General features: G+C 45.5%; 2 protein-coding genes across 2 annotated transcripts in view; one reads left to right on the top strand and one right to left on the bottom strand.

The window, feature by feature from the left end:
* Positions 1 to 13,307, bottom strand: part of T265_08521 (hypothetical protein) — a gene marked incomplete at both ends in the record, with an annotated part of 60,285 nt that extends 46,978 nt beyond the window's left edge. Inside the window, 6 exons of the mRNA XM_009174350.1 lie at positions 2,403 to 2,668; positions 3,667 to 3,792; positions 6,472 to 6,603; positions 10,527 to 10,788; positions 11,371 to 11,418; positions 13,259 to 13,307. Coding sequence (XP_009172614.1) covers positions 2,403 to 2,668; positions 3,667 to 3,792; positions 6,472 to 6,603; positions 10,527 to 10,788; positions 11,371 to 11,418; positions 13,259 to 13,307 — 883 coding nt within the window. The remainder of the gene's footprint in view (positions 1 to 2,402; positions 2,669 to 3,666; positions 3,793 to 6,471; positions 6,604 to 10,526; positions 10,789 to 11,370; positions 11,419 to 13,258) is intronic.
* T265_08522 (hypothetical protein) lies at positions 3,742 to 9,357 on the top strand (the record flags this gene model as incomplete). The annotated part of the gene is made up of 2 exons (XM_009174351.1): positions 3,742 to 3,845; positions 9,270 to 9,357. 2 exons carry the CDS (start codon positions 3,742 to 3,744, stop codon positions 9,355 to 9,357), a joined length of 192 nt encoding a protein of 63 aa, XP_009172615.1.
* Positions 13,308 to 17,246: the final 3,939 nt, after the last annotated feature.

Raw genomic sequence — 17,246 nt, 5'->3', positions numbered from 1 at the left:
TTTGTTATATATATATATATATATATATATATATGTACATAACAATATATATATTATATTATTATTATATATTATATAATCCCTGATCCGAATTGTGGGAAAATCTGAAGCGTGATAACGCGGCCTGATGAACTGCTTCCCATACAAGCCCGGAGAACTTTTAGTTACAGGTAGAACATGTACGAACAGAGAACGAAAATTTTAAACGACCGTGAGGTGTCCAGTGTGATCACTGCCACAGAAACTCGCGCTGCCCCTAACACACATGCCTGATTACAGTCAGACCCGCCGATCAAAGGGCAATTAGTTTCATTCCCAAAAGGAGTATCAATGAGTAACCTCCAAGACCTACTCAATACCCGAATTCGCTACGAGATGACAGTACCGGTATTCATCTGACTGCTAGTTTACCACCATTCCCACTAAGACCGTGCGGAAAAATACATCCACCAGAAAGTAGTCCGACATGGTTGCATTTTCACCACTCGTCAGCTAAGGGCATCTTGTGGAGCACGGACAATCCCTTCAACAATCCTACGCACATTTATTTGAATTATTCGTTCGTTGACCTGTAAGTGAGTTGGAATTTCAAATCATCACCATCATCATCATCACCATGGACAGCATGACATTTGTGTTTAACACCGATGCTTTGCTGTCGTACAACCATGATTTATTTGAAGGCCTTGTTATGAAGAAAATAATGAAGGTGGGTGGGAAGGGACTTCATGCTAGCTTACCACAATCATTCCGAGGTGCCCACATTTCCAGACACTCAATCAGGTAATCTGAATGGAAACTGACAACAAGAACGTCGCTGACCTTCCAGCAACCATTTCTTGCAACGTCTCCAACTACGCGCATTGGGGGTTACGCGGTCTCCATCCTGAGAGGCGAGTATCACCAAGAACACCCAAAACAGCACTCTTCGAACCCGAGCTCTGTCTCTCGACTTCCCCTGTCTAGGCTTGGGCAACCTGACAGTATCCCAGCCCTCGTGTTTCCTTCGTGTGGCATGGCAGCTAGACACCGAAAGGGTGCTACAGCTGAACAACAACAACTCTTCGGCAAACGATGATTCAGATTGCGCAATACATGGCCCAACCAACGCAGTTTCTGGTGTTGGACATATTCTTTAATGGAAGTCCCCGTTGTAGAACTCGCTTTCTAGTAGCCTCGTTATGGATTCTTCGGCACCAACCCACACGAGCTATGGTGGTGAGACAACTGTTGTCGAACGCCTGAAGACTCCTTAGTTGCATTGCTCGAACAGGCCAAGTCTCACAGCCATACAATAAAATAGCCGTATTGTAGCATGACGTACAAGTACCTTGAGATTCAGGAATACACCGCCTTGACGCAGGTGTCTCAAATAAGCACACGCGACTCGATCCTTGCAGATTCGTGCAATGATCTCATTTGTCACACTGCAATCACAACCAATACAGCTTCCAAGGTGCGTAAAATGCTCCACAACAGGATTTCGAGTGTGTCCTACTGCGAGGATTTGACCGTCACGAAATTCTCAACCTCGCCCCAATCTGTCACTAAACTGCTCCAGCCTTCGATTGAAACGTCCACTAGCCTACCGGGAAAATTTGGAATTAAACAAAATGACAACACCATGGACACACTTTAGGAAGCCTACTTCGAGAAGAATGGGCGTCACTGGAGGCAGTGCAGTGAACCATTGAAACACGCGTCATTGTGTTAGGTGTGTATGATGTGAATGAGCAGAGACTGTTGTCCCGTAAAAAGATTCACACACAGGTGTTAACTACTGGTTTATCTCGTGTGTTTTCAAATGACAGGCAAACATTGCAGCGTTTGACAATCTCGTAAAACTAGTTAATAACGGGTCTAGAAAAATAGTGTCACAACTTCAAAGTGCACTGAGTCGTTGCGTTACGCACAAAACAGTAACCCCCACATTCCCAGAGCAAAGTGGACCGAAAGACGATGGATTCAATCAGGATTGCTGGCCGCAGCGACATCCAGTGACTAGTTGGCCGCATTTCAGGAGTAACGAAATACAGTGGTGAATGCGAGCGAAGCTACTTCTATATTTTACAACGTCTCATCCACGTGCCCACAACAAGCCTTACGTTGCTTCACCAAAGAGCGCTTGGTCTAGCATATGTCGATACTGCTGACCTGACACTTCGCCGACTTCGAATTCGACTTGCGAATGCCTGTGGGAAAACCGCCTGTAAGAATGCCCACGCTATCGTACGACCGGAAGCAAGTTGCGTGTCCAAAACGAAATGGTCGTCCTGAAACAAAGTTACCTCTGGTGGCAGACAGCCAAATGATTTGGTCCGCCACCAATGCATAACTACATAAAGTCTGTATAATGTAAGTTCTTACAACAAAACAGTAGAACATCAAAAGAATAGACTAACGTAGTCTCGGATTAATGGTTCTCCGAGCGCGTCTAACTAGCTGATCTGATAACCAGTTTGGCAGCCCCACCGTGGTAGTCGGTAATGCAACTGGTTGTTGGCTATGGCACTCTGGGTTCACATGAGTGGAAGTCACGGGAAAAGGAGAGGTGGTAGGTTGGTTGTGATAAGGTACTGCATCACGATGGTCGGAAGGACAAGTAGAGAGTGCTGTTGGTTGAGATGATGACACAGCCGGCTCTTGCATGTACGACAGATCCAAACAGCTGTGCGAAAAGCAAAGATTTAAACATGAGAGTAAAAATAGCGAAGGGCGGTTGGCTTCAATCACGTTGTTTATTTTCACTTAATAAAGGAACAGTTGGTTGTGGTTTGAGGGCAAATGCATTTATCCATATCAGCCTTCCTGTTGTCTATTAATATATCCTCGACAAAGCTAGGACATGTTTGCAAACCAAGCAGAAACCACGCTTATAGACCACACCCTCGTGCCCTAAAACAGAAAAGCTCAGCTAACATACAACGGATGTTATCAGGTTGGTACATATAAGCAACCAAGTATCACCTAGCTTTCTCCTTTGGGAAAAATTGTTCAGCTGTAGCACCCATGCAGTGGCCAACTGCATGCCACCCGAAGGTTGCACAAGGGTTGGGATACTGCCAGGTTGCCCAAACCTAGACGGGGAAGTCGAGAGGCAGAGGTCGGATTCGAACCACGGACCTTCCAATCAGTGAATTCGCGCTCTAACTACTTGGACCATCGCATCCCTTGCTTGGGGAGATGTCAATATGGGATATGGAACGGTTTGTCAGCAAGATTCCAGTTCAAACTGGCGACAACACTGGTGTTTGTGGTCGGTTACTTGTCGGCAAAGCCGTCCATTTGGATGTGATGAAACACCCACTCCTACAATGTGCGTGCATCCAGTGGTTTGAACACTGCTGACCGGAAAATACGATTCGGACACCGGCCACTCATATCGTAGCAGAAACAATATGTTATGCTCATAGTGAAAGCTGGGACGAGGAATCGATCTATCATATTTCATGTAACTTCGTTCATTCCACAGTCTCGATAAAACGGATCCATTTTCCTTGGTGCATACAGCTTGTTTGGGTAATCAAGCGGCAGAAAACTGTCACTAACATACAGTGCGTTTTGTTAGTTTCCATTAAAGGTTACCTCTGGCACAAAAGACGGCCTCGCCTCTTAAGGTTTAACCGATTGTAATGTCACCAAAGCACGAAAATCGGCTGCACACACATCATAAATAAAAGAAAAGTATAATACTGGATAGTTAGGCGTCCAGCTGTAGCACCCTTCTGGTGCCTAGCTGCCATGCCATCCGAAGGAAGCACCAGAGCTGAGATACTGCCAGGTTGCCCAAGCCTAGACAGGGGAAGTCGAGTGCCAGAGGTCGGGTTCGAACCACGGACCTTCCGGTTAGTAGATTTGCGCTCTAACCACTTGGGCCATCTCGCCCCCAATACTGGATAACTAAGTGTATGAACACCGGGGGCGCAATATTCGGCACATGGGGCTGAAAAAACTCGATCATAGGGTTCTGATCTCGTGTACTTCGGTACGTGCTCACTTGGTCGATAGTTTGATCGATCAGCAATGAAAGACTAGCCCAAGACCGAAGTGTGCACACCGGCCTTGGAAAATACCGTTTGGCTGGTGTCGAGTTGGTACAACGCACAAAACTGAAGTGAATGAGGCTACGTCAAACAGCGAAGGTATCAAGTGTGTTTTTAGAGACGCGATTCGTTAGTTTATCTTAATTACTTACTAAAAGGTGGTGCTGAATATTGCCGAAGCAAAATGTTCAACCTTATTATAGGTGCATACCTCTGCGTCATGGATTAATCAGCAGTCACTAACGAATAGAACGTATATATATATATATATAACGTTCTAAGGCTGAGCAGCCACCCACGTGGGATTGCACAAGACTAGACCTGCGAATTCGGCACAGCGACGGTATTCAAATCCCACATTAAAACAGGCTAAGCAGCTTATGATTTGAAATCGCACTGCCGGAGGTCGGTTGTTACGTGCAGTGCTTTGTGATAGCCTCGACTTACTAAAATGATAAGCTCATAAGCACCAAGCCAGTGCAAATGACTGACACGCCATTGCCAGAGCTAATGAAACAACCGGAGTATCCAGTGCTTTTCCTTGACATGCAAGCGACACGTTCAGAGACTGAATATTCTGAAGCATGACCTCGCACTATGTAGGTGCAAGGCGCATGCATAAAGGTGGTATGATGGTGGTTAGGTTATTCAGCAGTGTGGATTGTTTGTTCCCGTATAAGGACGCTTCTGCTTGGTGACTCAACACAACACTTGCCCCGGCACGTCCGGTGGCAGCGGCCTTCTTGTTACCAGGGTTGCACAGCCAGGAGCGGAGATTGCCGGAGTGGTTAGTTCAATCACAGTACGTGTAACTTGAACTCAGGTTTCTGATGCACAGGACGTCTGCGCAGGAAAAAAATTCCGGCTTAAGAGCAGGGCGTTCTGTTTCCCCGCTCGCCTGAGGGTTCTAAGATTACAGCCAGCTAAGTAGACCGTGCAAGGCGCATGCATAAAGGTGGTATGATGGTGGTTAGGTTATTCAGCAGTGTGGATTGTTTGTTCCCGTATAAGGACGCTTCTGCTTGGTGACTCAACACAACACTTGCCCCGGCACGTCCGGTGGCAGCGGCCTTCTTGTTACCAGGGTTGCACAGCCAGGAGCGGAGATTGCCGGAGTGGTTAGTTCAATCACAGTACGTGTAACTTGAACTCAGGTTTCTGATGTACAGGACGTCTGCGCAGGAAAAAAATTCCAGCTTAATAGCGGGGCAGTCTGTTTCCCCGCTCACCTGAGTGTTCTAAGATTACAGCCAGCTAAGTAGACCTTCCTTAGGGGTTTGAAAATTGATTTCAGTGTGTCTGTGGCTGTTACTGAAGACAAAAAGACAGAAGTTGCCGCAAGAATGATGCCAGGTGAACAGAACTGGCAATCCTTGCAGAGAGGTAAGGGAGAGGGAGAAATATCTGAAAATTCGAGAAGGCTTCAGCAGTAGTGTCTTTGGTACCGGTTCGGACAGCTAAAAGGACGAACAATAGTTACGTAACAAGTGGCGTGTTCTTGCCTAGATGATCGATGGCAGCTTGATCGGGCTAATTGGGTTTGTCATATCTGCGTACACAGAGTTGAACTCACTAGTCTGATAATGAACGGTTTGCTCACGTACAGGGTTAATTGTCGAACTCGACTGATCAATTATCCGTAACCCGATGACTGAGTTGGGCTGACCTAATGACCCGTATTGATTAAATGGCTCAGGATTGCACTGCTGCCTTACTTCCCAATCAACATGCATCTGCTCGTGCAACCGATTAGTTTGCGGACCACATACGCGCAGATGAGTAGACACCGCTAACCATTCGGGGGTAGACTACTTATGTTAGAGATTCGTACTGAACGTTGGCAGCATTGAGTGATTTTCTTATGTCTAATAATTGTAGGCACTGTCACTGTATATACTGTTTTCATTCTGCTGACAGTGAGCTGTTTCTCCGTTTCCTACGCTTTTAACGGAGTTCAGAGAAGAAAAGTTTTGTTCTAAGGAGAGTCGCGAGTTCCTGTCTAGAATGTAAGGTGAGTAAATCTTCCTGGCGTTACTCGTTAGATAGACAAGCGTTTCGTTCGCACGAAATATCAAGAGACTGTGAAAGTTTGTAGATCTCATAAAGTGCCATCGGTTTTCCTCTCGAGAGCCAAGTCCAAACAAAAAAACAGTTTGCACTCTTGCTCTGCAGTAAATCGGATGCACGACGGCACACTACTGAGTTGTTTCAGAAAATCGTCACAAATGATTTGAAATCAGTACCAACCTCAGACAATAGATTTAGTGTCACTATTCGCCACAAAGGCCTTCTCGACTTCGTCCAGGTCAAACTGGTCAGGAGCGAACCCTCTAAGCTAGTTTGGTCATCACTCAAAGACCCCTCAAAGATGTGCGCCAAAAATGCGCCGCGTGAGACAAATAACAAAGGCACATGAAACAAGACTAACCGAGCCACGAGCAGATCCAGTCGACAGTCCAAAAAAAGACGGACATCTACACATGTATGTAAGTAGTATCGAAGACAACGTAGAGCTGCACAGCGTACAGAACGGTTGTGACACCATATAGTTAGGCGTAAACTGAAAAGGAAGAGATGGATTGATAAGACAAAAATATCCAATCATCAGCAATGAAATAATACACATATCGATATTTCGCCTACTATCAAGCGAACTTTGGATTATTTGGGCATGAAAACTACATTCCACGAGACAGTAAATTAGGAAACACACAAAACACTCGGTACGATTCCGTGCCGATTAGAGTCCCTTTTGAATTCATTTTACCATCTTGTCTAGCGGTTCCAAACGTTATTCAGCCAATCAACCCTACGAATACGTGCTACAGTATTACCACTTCCCATGGGAATTGCTGAAAAATTAAGTTCAGTATGATACTTAGTGTTCATCCAGCTTTCCTGTATTACTGGATTCGATATGCGTCACTGAGGTTGCGCTTTCTTCAATTTCTCTAATACTATTTGTCACAGCTTTTGGTTTCCAAGTAGTTGGTCGTTTGGAGACAGATCGATTGGACCTGACTAGAAACCACAGTGTGCTGGAATTCCGTAAAATTCAAAGTATACTGAAAAACTTCACATTTCGTGATAAACTAGTGATTTCTGTCTGTCCACTAGTTCTTGGATAGAGCAAAATGACTAACAGTGGATTTCACTACTTTGCTCAGATTTGAGGTGAAGATGAAAAACGGATTCATATGAATATGTTGCCGGGTCAGACACGGAAATCACCGTCCAACTAATCGAAAAGTCGCACGCCAATGACTTGAATACTGTATTCGGTTCGCATCCAACAGTTGCCGCGTTGTCGCCTGGTAATTCCGAAATTCGTTCTGGCAACGACGTGACCTGTTAAGTGGAATCCATTTCACTCTAAATCTAATGGTTGGGAAATTTTGAGTAGATTCATCATTTGTTGCAATCTGAGAACGGTCAGCCTTGGGTAGTCGTAAAACCAACTGAAAAAACGTTTTGAGCCATGCCAAATTGTCACGATTGATTTTTCTTCGAATTATATACAGTTGTTGTTATTTCACTGCGTGTGCAGATCCTTCTGGTAACAAATATCGAGTAATTGAAACCGGTATAATACCAAGTCTGTATCAGATCAGGGTATACGCAATTTACGTGGCGATAAATTTGGGTTCTCACGCATCTGGTGCTACTAAAATAAGAAATTTCAGGGGTCAGTTGGGCAACTCTGTGACCTTGAAAGTGCAGCATAAACATCAGGCGACCTTAATGCGACACCTACGGAATATGCATAGAATAGGATGCGTTAGGATATGACAAAGGATCAAGTACTTCACCACCACCCAACTCTAAACCGTCAACTTTTCCTAAAGACAGAATTTGAGCACCTCAATTATCGCCAAAACCTTGTTCCTCGAGATTCGGTCGCGTTAGTAAGATCCAACGGAAGTAGTTGGACAAAGACCAGCGAAACTCCGTACTGAGATAACAGCCAATACAGGGTGAACAGCTTTCGCTACTGAAAATAACCACAATCTTCTTCAACTTATCTGAAAGACCGGCAAAAACATTACGGCAAGGGAATAAAGGAAATAGAAGGATCTGTTATTCATTTACAAACTTATCGTCCAGAACGATGAGCAGAACACTGTGAAGATCAGTTCGCTTGGTTTTCCGCTGCAAGAACGTGATGAAGACGAGATGGAAAGTTAACTACTCAGCTCTTTCTAAACGGGAGGTTCGTGACTGCAAATTGTAAAGGGAAGCCAGGAAACTAATATGGATTCCTTCTCAACGACCGTGTTCAAGTTCGATGAATGAGGGCTTGTGTGTGAGACTACGATGTTGATGAGCTTCATATACAGAGAGCGGCAGCTTTCCGGGGAATGGCAAATTTCTCCTGTTGTTCCAATTTCAAAAGAGGCACCAGAAAAGCATGCCTCCTGAGTGCTTTCCAAGACAGTCACGTCTCTTGGGTACAATTATGCGGAACGTTATCGCGTGCCACATAAAATAGTTCAACCAGAAAACAGCGGGGAACCAGCAGAGTAAAGCGCAAATGATAAGGATGGTGTTTTTGTGACTCAGGCGCACTGGTCTAACGAATCCAAATGCCTAACTCTGGTTGTTTTACTGCCGGTTGAAAATTCGTTCAGTATTGTGTGAGCCAAAATGCCTGCTAGGTTCTACGAATAAAGATGGCAGCTCGCAGTATGCAGACTTAATGAACGGGTGGAGAGTGACTTTAGTGTCTGGCACCAGTCTGAATATCTGCTCACATCCGATCGACTCAAAACTACGCACAGGCTTAAGCCTCTGAAGATACAGCAACAAATCTATGAAAAACAGGCAAGGCTTCGTCTAGGTCGTGGATGCAAATGCTGTACCTCGGACCTTGAAATCTGGCCAGTAGCCCTCAGGTTCACCGAACTGATAGCAGCTTCGTTTTACGGCACCACCTAAGGCGTCCCCGGAAACTTTATCCTACATTTCTGCTCACTAAACTTAGAAGCTTTGGTCTAACGAAAAACCCCTCCGGATGGCAGGGACAAACATGATGTGCGACAGAGTTGATTTCGATCGCCTTTTATATTCAACCTCGAAATGATGGTGTATGGATAGCTTAAATTGTCCACCACATCAGGAGTCAAGCTACCTTTATTTTAGACTATGTAGATGATATTGTGCCACGACCGCTGTTGGCAATATTGCCGAAGTGCTAGAATAAGAAAATCACCTTCGGTCCTTCTTCAGCCTAACTGGTTATGGTACCGGCGTGGATGCAACTTGCAAACGAGATGCCGCATTGCGGCAGTTACTGTTGCAAGGACATGAAACATAGAAGACGACTACCAGAATTCAATTGTCGATCTGTACACAGTATTGCATGTGTGGTGGAAACATTGCACTTCCTACGACGAAATGCATCGTTTGATATGGGTGTTAACTTATGCCCGACTGACAAGCTGATACAACTACACTGCTCAGCTGGTTTGGTCGGGCGCTGCACACGTCCGAAGACCAGGTACCAAGGGAGGCCTTGTGTGCCCTATCAGGATTACAGTGGTTACTATTCACAAAGTAATTTGCTGGTAGTGGCGTCTTATCTGCACAATTAAACCAATTTTGTGGTGATATTCATCCAAACGGTGCCCAATTTTGCATGAATTTGTCAAGGGCTAATGTTTTGGTTCCATAAATGATCAACAAACGCGCGTCCAGTGGGCCGGACCAGCGGAAACCAGACGAATACTGTGCGCGTACATTTTTTTCTCCGTCAATACTGGAAATACCGCTGGTTCGCAAAGGAGACTGCCGTGCAAAAAAACTGACTAAGATGACACAGGGTGAACCGCGCTAGTATCACATACAACAAAGTAACTNTGGTTCGCAAAGGAGACTGCCGTGCAAAAAAACTGACTAAGATGACACAGGGTGAACCGCTCTAGTATCACATACAACAAAGTAACTAATGATACTGCCGTTCGATTGGAACCATCGATGCTAAGAAGGATACGTCCATTCACTCACGTTAAAGCATATGTGACGAATCCAAGAGTGAATATGCTTTTGTTTCACTTAATGAATCACAAAGATTCGTGAACCGACGAGTCTACAGAAACAATCAATCGCAGAATATCAAATTATCATCACCATCATCATCGATAGCATGACATCAGTGTTTAACATCGATGCTTCACTGCCGTATCAAATTAAACGGTCTACCACACATACGTTGGAGGACAGAAAACACGTGGAAACTGTTGTATTGTATAGCCTACAGTGGTGCTGTGTATTTTAGGTTGGCCACTGTCATCCCTGTATGGGGTCGGAATCAGAATGAGAGATAGCAACATGTACTGCCATGCGACCAGAGTAAGTTCAGTTGACGAATTTCTTTGTTTCGGATTAACACGGAGAAATCTTAAGGAAGAACAAGGAAGCGTCCAACCGACTTTTCGCAAAACCCACAAAAAATAGCAACGAATGGAATGGAACGCGATCGCTCACACATAAAACACTGCACGGAGGAAGGCACACCGCAAATCGCTGTATGGCTCCAAAGTAAGTAGGGCACGTTTGGATAAGAGAACCAATAGGTTGAGACGTCCAACCACTAGGTGAAGGACCGACGACACTGTCGGCACGGGTGTGGAATGCTCGGATGTATGATTCGGATTACAAGTGGTGGATGTATTTTTATCCCGAAGCAATATGCTGGTGAAGTCGTTACAAATTCCATTGAGGAGATCCAGAACCAGTGGAAGAGCTTCTGAAGTATAAGAAAAGAAGAAAAAGCTCATAAGAAGGGAGTCATTTAAGTGCTTCTCCTTAGCTATTACCGCATGCATATAATATTCGCATATGGAAATCAATGAGCTGAGAGTAATAGCACTCATAAAGATTAACATCCCCAAAAACGGATAAAGAGTGTCCTAAGCAACACGCACCATTGAAGACCTGTTATATCAAGTGCAAGTAGTTCTTAATTCTACTAATCAGTAAGCGAGATGGCAGTTGAAATACTTCCATACATCAGAAATGGGTTAGATGATAGTGGAAGGAAGGTAAGAAAGCTATTCTATAAACTGTCGGCTGCGTTGTAAGAAACAATGGGAGAGAAAATAAGAGCAACGGCCATGAGGGAAGGGAGAAGGAACACAGACAACTACGATGTGTATCGCAACCTACAATGTATGTTTGCGGGGTTTCATTGCAAAAGTAGTTAAATGCGGCCGGAATAATGCAAAAGTAAAGTCCGCCTACCGTACAATTAATTTACTCACACCGATTGTCATAAGGTACGCAAAACTACCAGTAAGCAAAGGCAAAGAAAATAACTAACGAGACTTACTCTGTTGCAAGTCTATGTTCAGGAGTGCAGCGCTAAATTTCGGCGAAGCTGTGAGGAAGAAGATAAAATAATAAACTGAGAAATAGGTGAACAGAAACAGCGGTTCACACAATGCCTATATGCACGGACGCACCGAGTAACGAAGCAAAACCGAACCAAATGGGTCACCTAGTGCTGTGTTTGTGTTTGGAAAGGAACTTCGGTGAAAAAACGAGTTTACCAACCCCATAAGTTGCAGAACCTAAAGGCGTGTATGCTGGTTTGATTCGAATTGAGCTATCATCGGCCAAAGTACCTGTGTACTAAAATTGGTTCGATAAGAATCTACATACATACCTATCTATAGGAACCTAAGGACCTACTTATATATGAATACTAACAACTGACTGATTTAACGGGACAAGCGTACACTCAGCATAACATAGCACAGTAAAGCAATCTGCAAGTAAAGACAGAGGCCTCAACTTGAGAACTATCAAAAACGACTATCGTTACCAGAGACAGAAACATCGGTGTTGGCACTGACGCTTCACTGCAGTGCAAACACAAAATTTACTTAGTTACACTTAGAGTTACAAATTGGAAAGTAAAGAAAACAGTGGGTGAGGTGCTAGCCTGTAGTAAGCACTCCGAAGTTCCTATACCCTCAAGCGTTCAATCAGACAATCTGGGAAGAAACTCACAGCACGGACGCCGCGGCTGGCCGCCATTTCCTGCAGTATTCCAAGCCATGCTCAGGGGTTATGGTACCCTGGAAGGCGAACCGCATCTACAACACCCAAATCCTTCGTAATCTCTTTCGCACCATTCTGTCAAGTTATACGTTGTTCATCTCATGGTTTGCGCCATTCATTGCCCTTAGAAGCGGTATCCCCACTAGCGCAAAAGGGAAGTCGGGCGCTATAACAGACCTGGGGGTGTAGTGTGTCTGTCTAAAGGCACTGGCCGAATTCTAATTAAAAACCAGCAGCTGTGGGGCACGAGTCAGCCCCAATAGATCAGGTGGATGAAACTGCATTCATCATCGTTAAATCATCATCCACAGCAATACACTAGTGCTAAATACTGGTGCCTTCCTGTCACATAACCACAAAAATAGTGCATCAGCAACAAGTTGAAAAAAGAAACGTCCAGCTGTAACACCCTTCCGGTGCCTAGCTGCCGTACTATCTGAAGGAAGCACGAGGTCTGGGATACTGCCAGGTTGCCCAAGCCTAAACATGGGAAGTCGAGAGGCAAGGGTCGCGTCCGAACAACGGACCTTCCGGTCAGTAAATTCGCGCTCCTACCATTTGAGCCATGTCGCCCCAAGTGGAAAAAGGAGCCTAGTGAAAAGCCTTTGGAACATAGAAGAAATAAAGCATTAGAGTAACACAACAGAATAGGACGCCAACAGCGGGATCCAACCAACGTCGTTTACGAACCTCATAGAACAAGAACCTGACGAAAAGCGATAAAAAAGTTTAGTTAGGCAGTCCTGTTAAGAATGGATAACATGAACGTTACCGTATTGGTTGAGTTCTACGCCTTACATAGCCTCCAAGTACGCACAAGAATCACCTGGACGCCAGCAAGGAAGATGAAAACATCTAACAGCATCCAGCTTTCTCATAGTCACTTTCAGTTTGCGCATCTGTGTCATGGGTTACCCAACAGTGCACTGATGGTATCTCCTCGAATGATGACGAAACGTCCGTAAGTCAATTGCCAGACTCGGTAAACAGACCAACAGCATTATCTTTTGCAGCGTAAAATAGGACCGCAAAAAAGACAAATAGCCATCGCTTTATACATTTTCGTCCAATTCAATGGTTATTGAAAGCAATATTAAAGACTCCGACTACTCAAACAGCGAAGCAAAGTTGGAGGTCCGAAAGGACCACCTTACCTCTATTGCGGAAAAAAGTCTTGTTCGCCAAAGTCACGACTTCCGGCATTTATTCATCCAAAACATATGCAACGAGAGGAGAACGCAGCAAGCTAGTTGACCTAGAAGTGGAATAAAAATATTGTTTGTAGCTTGTACCAACAATAGACAAAAATGAATTCGTACGGCTACGCGTGAGTTTAGCCAAAGTATATCGGCTTAAAATAAGCGCAATCTAGTTTCTGGTCTTGCATCTCCTGTCGATGTATTAATAGGTTCTTGTCTCCATGTAGAGAGGTAATACTGAATATTGATTCTCGTGTAATTAAGGATACCTCTACCATGCTACATACCAACATGAACTTTCGAATCTCCCCTTGGCGCTCTTCATTTAAGCTTCTTGTTTGCGGAACACGTGCTACAGCATTCCACTCAATTTATCAACTATTAACCGTGTACCACATGCACACTGGTTCCAGCTGTTGCACCTTCGATCACCAGAAAGCAGGAGAGTGTGGGGCATACAGCCAAGCCTTCGAGGCAACGACATATCTGCGTGGTTCGGGAACTGGGTAGCTACGTATTGAAGGCAACAGCTTTGATACATGAGCGCCATTGACTGAGCGATTTCTGCCAGTACCATTAACCATTGGTGAGTTGAGCTCCAGGGTCCCCATCCACGGAGGCGACAGTTGTCGGTCTGACTAAGTTCAACGGTTAGTGTTTTCATACTTCGTTTCCAGGCCATACAATTTTCAACTCTAGATTGCTTCTATTCAGTACAGGACTGGGCGAAAAAGGGTCTGCGAAGCAGACGGGCTTCTGGTGTGCGGAGTACATGTTCTAACCAGCGTATTCTATGAAGCGGGAGCAATTTGTCTATTGCGAGAGAGTTCCTTCTTCCTAGGACTATCTGGCGTACCTCAACATTACTAATCCCATGTTCACAACAGACCCGACCAATGCTGCGGAGACACCGAGGGTCAAACACTGACGTCTTTCGTATGTTCTCTGAGCGTAGAAGCCACGTCTCTGATGCACAAAACAGTATGGATGGCACCGTCTCAGTATAAACTCTGCTTTTGACAGCCAAATTGACGTCACTTTGGTGCCATAGGTGCCGGAGGTTTCGGCTGCCCTGGCCTTCCCGATCCGAGTAGTATTCTCATCTCCAACCTCTCTTCACAGATAAACAAACTCATCTGCCACATCGACTGACTCGTCCGCAATTTGATCCCACGCAATCTTGTAGCAGCACTTTACACCTTGAAGGTGTGAAGCGCGTGCCAAACCGTATGGCCGAGTTACTTAGGCTATGTAAAATGGTTTGCGTTTCTGAAAGACCTGAACCAATGAGAGCAATATCGTCCCCATATTCTATGTCTCTGAACCAAGGTCCACAGAGCATTTCGACACCCGAGGTTTCCGAGGCAGGGAGAGAAATTTCAGGCGGCACATTAATAAGTAAAAGAGGAAAGATGAAGAAAGGCAGCCTTGTCTTACACCACCGGTCGTTGTTCCCGTATACTCGTAGGCGCCCACGGGAGTTTACATACAGTGCCCTCATGAGGCATATAATTTTGGAAGGGACACCTTTAATCGCCAGACACCGCCAAAGTTTCTCAAGATCCAGGGTCAAAAGCAGCTGTCAGATCAAGAAAAACAACCAACGTGAGACGTTTGAAACAGTGACGCTGTTCAAAGATTTATCTTAAGGTAAAGATATGGTCAATGTATCCTCGGAAACCCAGCTTGAATCTCCCCATAAGCGATTATCCCACGCAAAATAATGCCAGAGAGCACCTTAGATGAGACGGACACCAGGCTAAAGCCAAGATGGTTTTCGCATGACGTTCTTGTGCCCTATTTGAAAACCGGGATGACAGTCGAGGAGCTCTATTGGGATAGCATTCTGATTCGTCCCGAATCTTCCGCAGTATGGATGCGAGACTGTTCACCAGGACCTCGTCCGTCTCTTTGAAGAGTGCGGGGTACAGGCAATCCGTGCCATGTGCGTTGTCGAGTTTGAAGATTGCTGGACCTCTATTGTTGGTGTTGATGTTCCATTCAGGACGCTGGGTTCTTCCAGCGGTTGTATTGGAGGAAGCTGAACTGTTCTTTGAAGTATTCAGCACATCTCAAGACCACAATTAAGGGAGTGAAGTGCTGTTTCACCTTATTCGCATATTGTTAAACCGACACCTGCCTTCTTCCGACCAGTTGATCGGATTATCTTAAATAGAGCGCGGCTTTAGCCTGCAGCGAAAGCCTTCTCCATCTCCTGGGCCTTCAAAAGCACCATCGTTTTCTTATCTTCCTCAACCTCCTGATTATCCGGTGTTTCGGGGATCTGCGTGCGCCATCGCGGTTGCTAGTTGCTGGTATGGCCCCTCTGGCAGCAATAAGGTCTGTTGATCTCGACTATATTCAGTGATCATTTGGTCGAGTCAGAAGAGTTGGACAGACAATTCTAGAAGCTGAGCATTGCTTACTTAACACACTTCCATTCACCCTCCAGGGACTCTTCGTCAATTGCAGCATTGTGCGTTTCCAGTAGCTTTCTAGCCGGGTCGGCTCGACATTCTTCGGCTAATGAACCTGCTGAAGTTGATGAATGGAACTCTTCTGCTTTCGCAAGCGTACTGCTGACTGAGAGTGAAGTGATATCTGGGCTCGCGTAATAGCATGATCAGAGTCAAGTTGTTTGCACCTGAAGAAATGACAACCAATATCTGAGGCCATGTGGTCGATTGAGTCCACGACTGTCTCATAGTAGGTGGCCTCCAAGGAACTCAATGTTAGCGTCTGTGTTGGAAGTTCGCACTGGCCAGTCCCAGACAACGATCTGCACACAACTGAAACCGTCGCTCCCAATCACCCATACGCTGAGCGCCTATTCCGAATCTAGCACCCAACTGTTTTTTCCGGACTTAGTCGTCCGACTTTAGCATCCATATTACTCGCTTCTTGCTAACCGGAGCAGTCGTGACAGGTCTTCATAAAGCCCGTCCTTTTAAGTCTCAGTACCGCTGTCTTCCGGGAGGTATGCTGATATGACAAATAAACTTGGGCAAAAGCCTCGGTCCTGTGTATCAATCCGTGAATCCGTGAAATCCGTGTCCCCCCTCGTCGTTCTTCGTCTGCGGCTAATTGCAAACTTCGACTCCAGAACATAGGTGGCGGTAAAAGACTCACCCAGGAAGAAAAGAAAGTCCTAATACGAACAAGCGAGGGCGGAGTCGCCGGGGTCGCCTGGGTCGCCCGGTATTTAGGGCGCACGCATGACCTTGAATCAAGGCTACCTTCGCTATGCTGGTTGGTTGGCTATTTTTTTACCGATTCGCTGATACACGGGGCCATTAGCGGCACAATGTTCTTCGTTTCAAAACCTTTGCGAGTGAACTTTTTGCTCCAAAATGTGCTCGCACCAAAAATCATCCTTATATACTTCCGTATTTTCGCAGCTCAGTGAATTTCATTGCACCCTGAAACAATCATGCCCTTCACGGATTCACGGATTGATACACAGAGCACTGCTCGTTCTCAGCGCGGGGCAGTATGCTCGCCAGCGCGAGGATTCGCATAAATAAATGTCTAATAGTGCTTTAAATTGGGTTCGGTTCGAAGCGTGTACAACCGTCGGAGGAAGGTTATTCCTCGCAGCTAATACCCGAAATGAAAAAAGTTTTGTCTAATGAATGTGTGTGCCCTGAGCTTGAAGATTTTCTTACTATGTCCCCGCCGGGTGTTTGCTGGGTCAACGGTAAAAAACCTGTTTGCTAAGCTTTGTTCAAACAGGGCGTAAGTAAGAATTAGGTCCCCTCGGAGGCGACGGTACTCCAGGGGAAAGAGATCAAGCGTCGCCAGACGCGTTTCGTAGTCCACGGATTTGAGGCCGGCAACCATTCTAGTGGCGGCCCACTGGACACGCTCAATGAGGGTAACGTCTTTCGTACGTCCTGAGTAGACAACTTGGTTGGCGTACTCCAGGAGCGGTCTGACGTAGGCC

Source organism: Opisthorchis viverrini (genome assembly GCF_000715545.1).
Source record: "Opisthorchis viverrini unplaced genomic scaffold opera_v5_223, whole genome shotgun sequence".
NCBI lineage: Eukaryota > Metazoa > Platyhelminthes > Trematoda > Opisthorchiida > Opisthorchiidae > Opisthorchis > Opisthorchis viverrini.
This window is presented reverse-complemented; position numbering and strand designations above follow the sequence as displayed.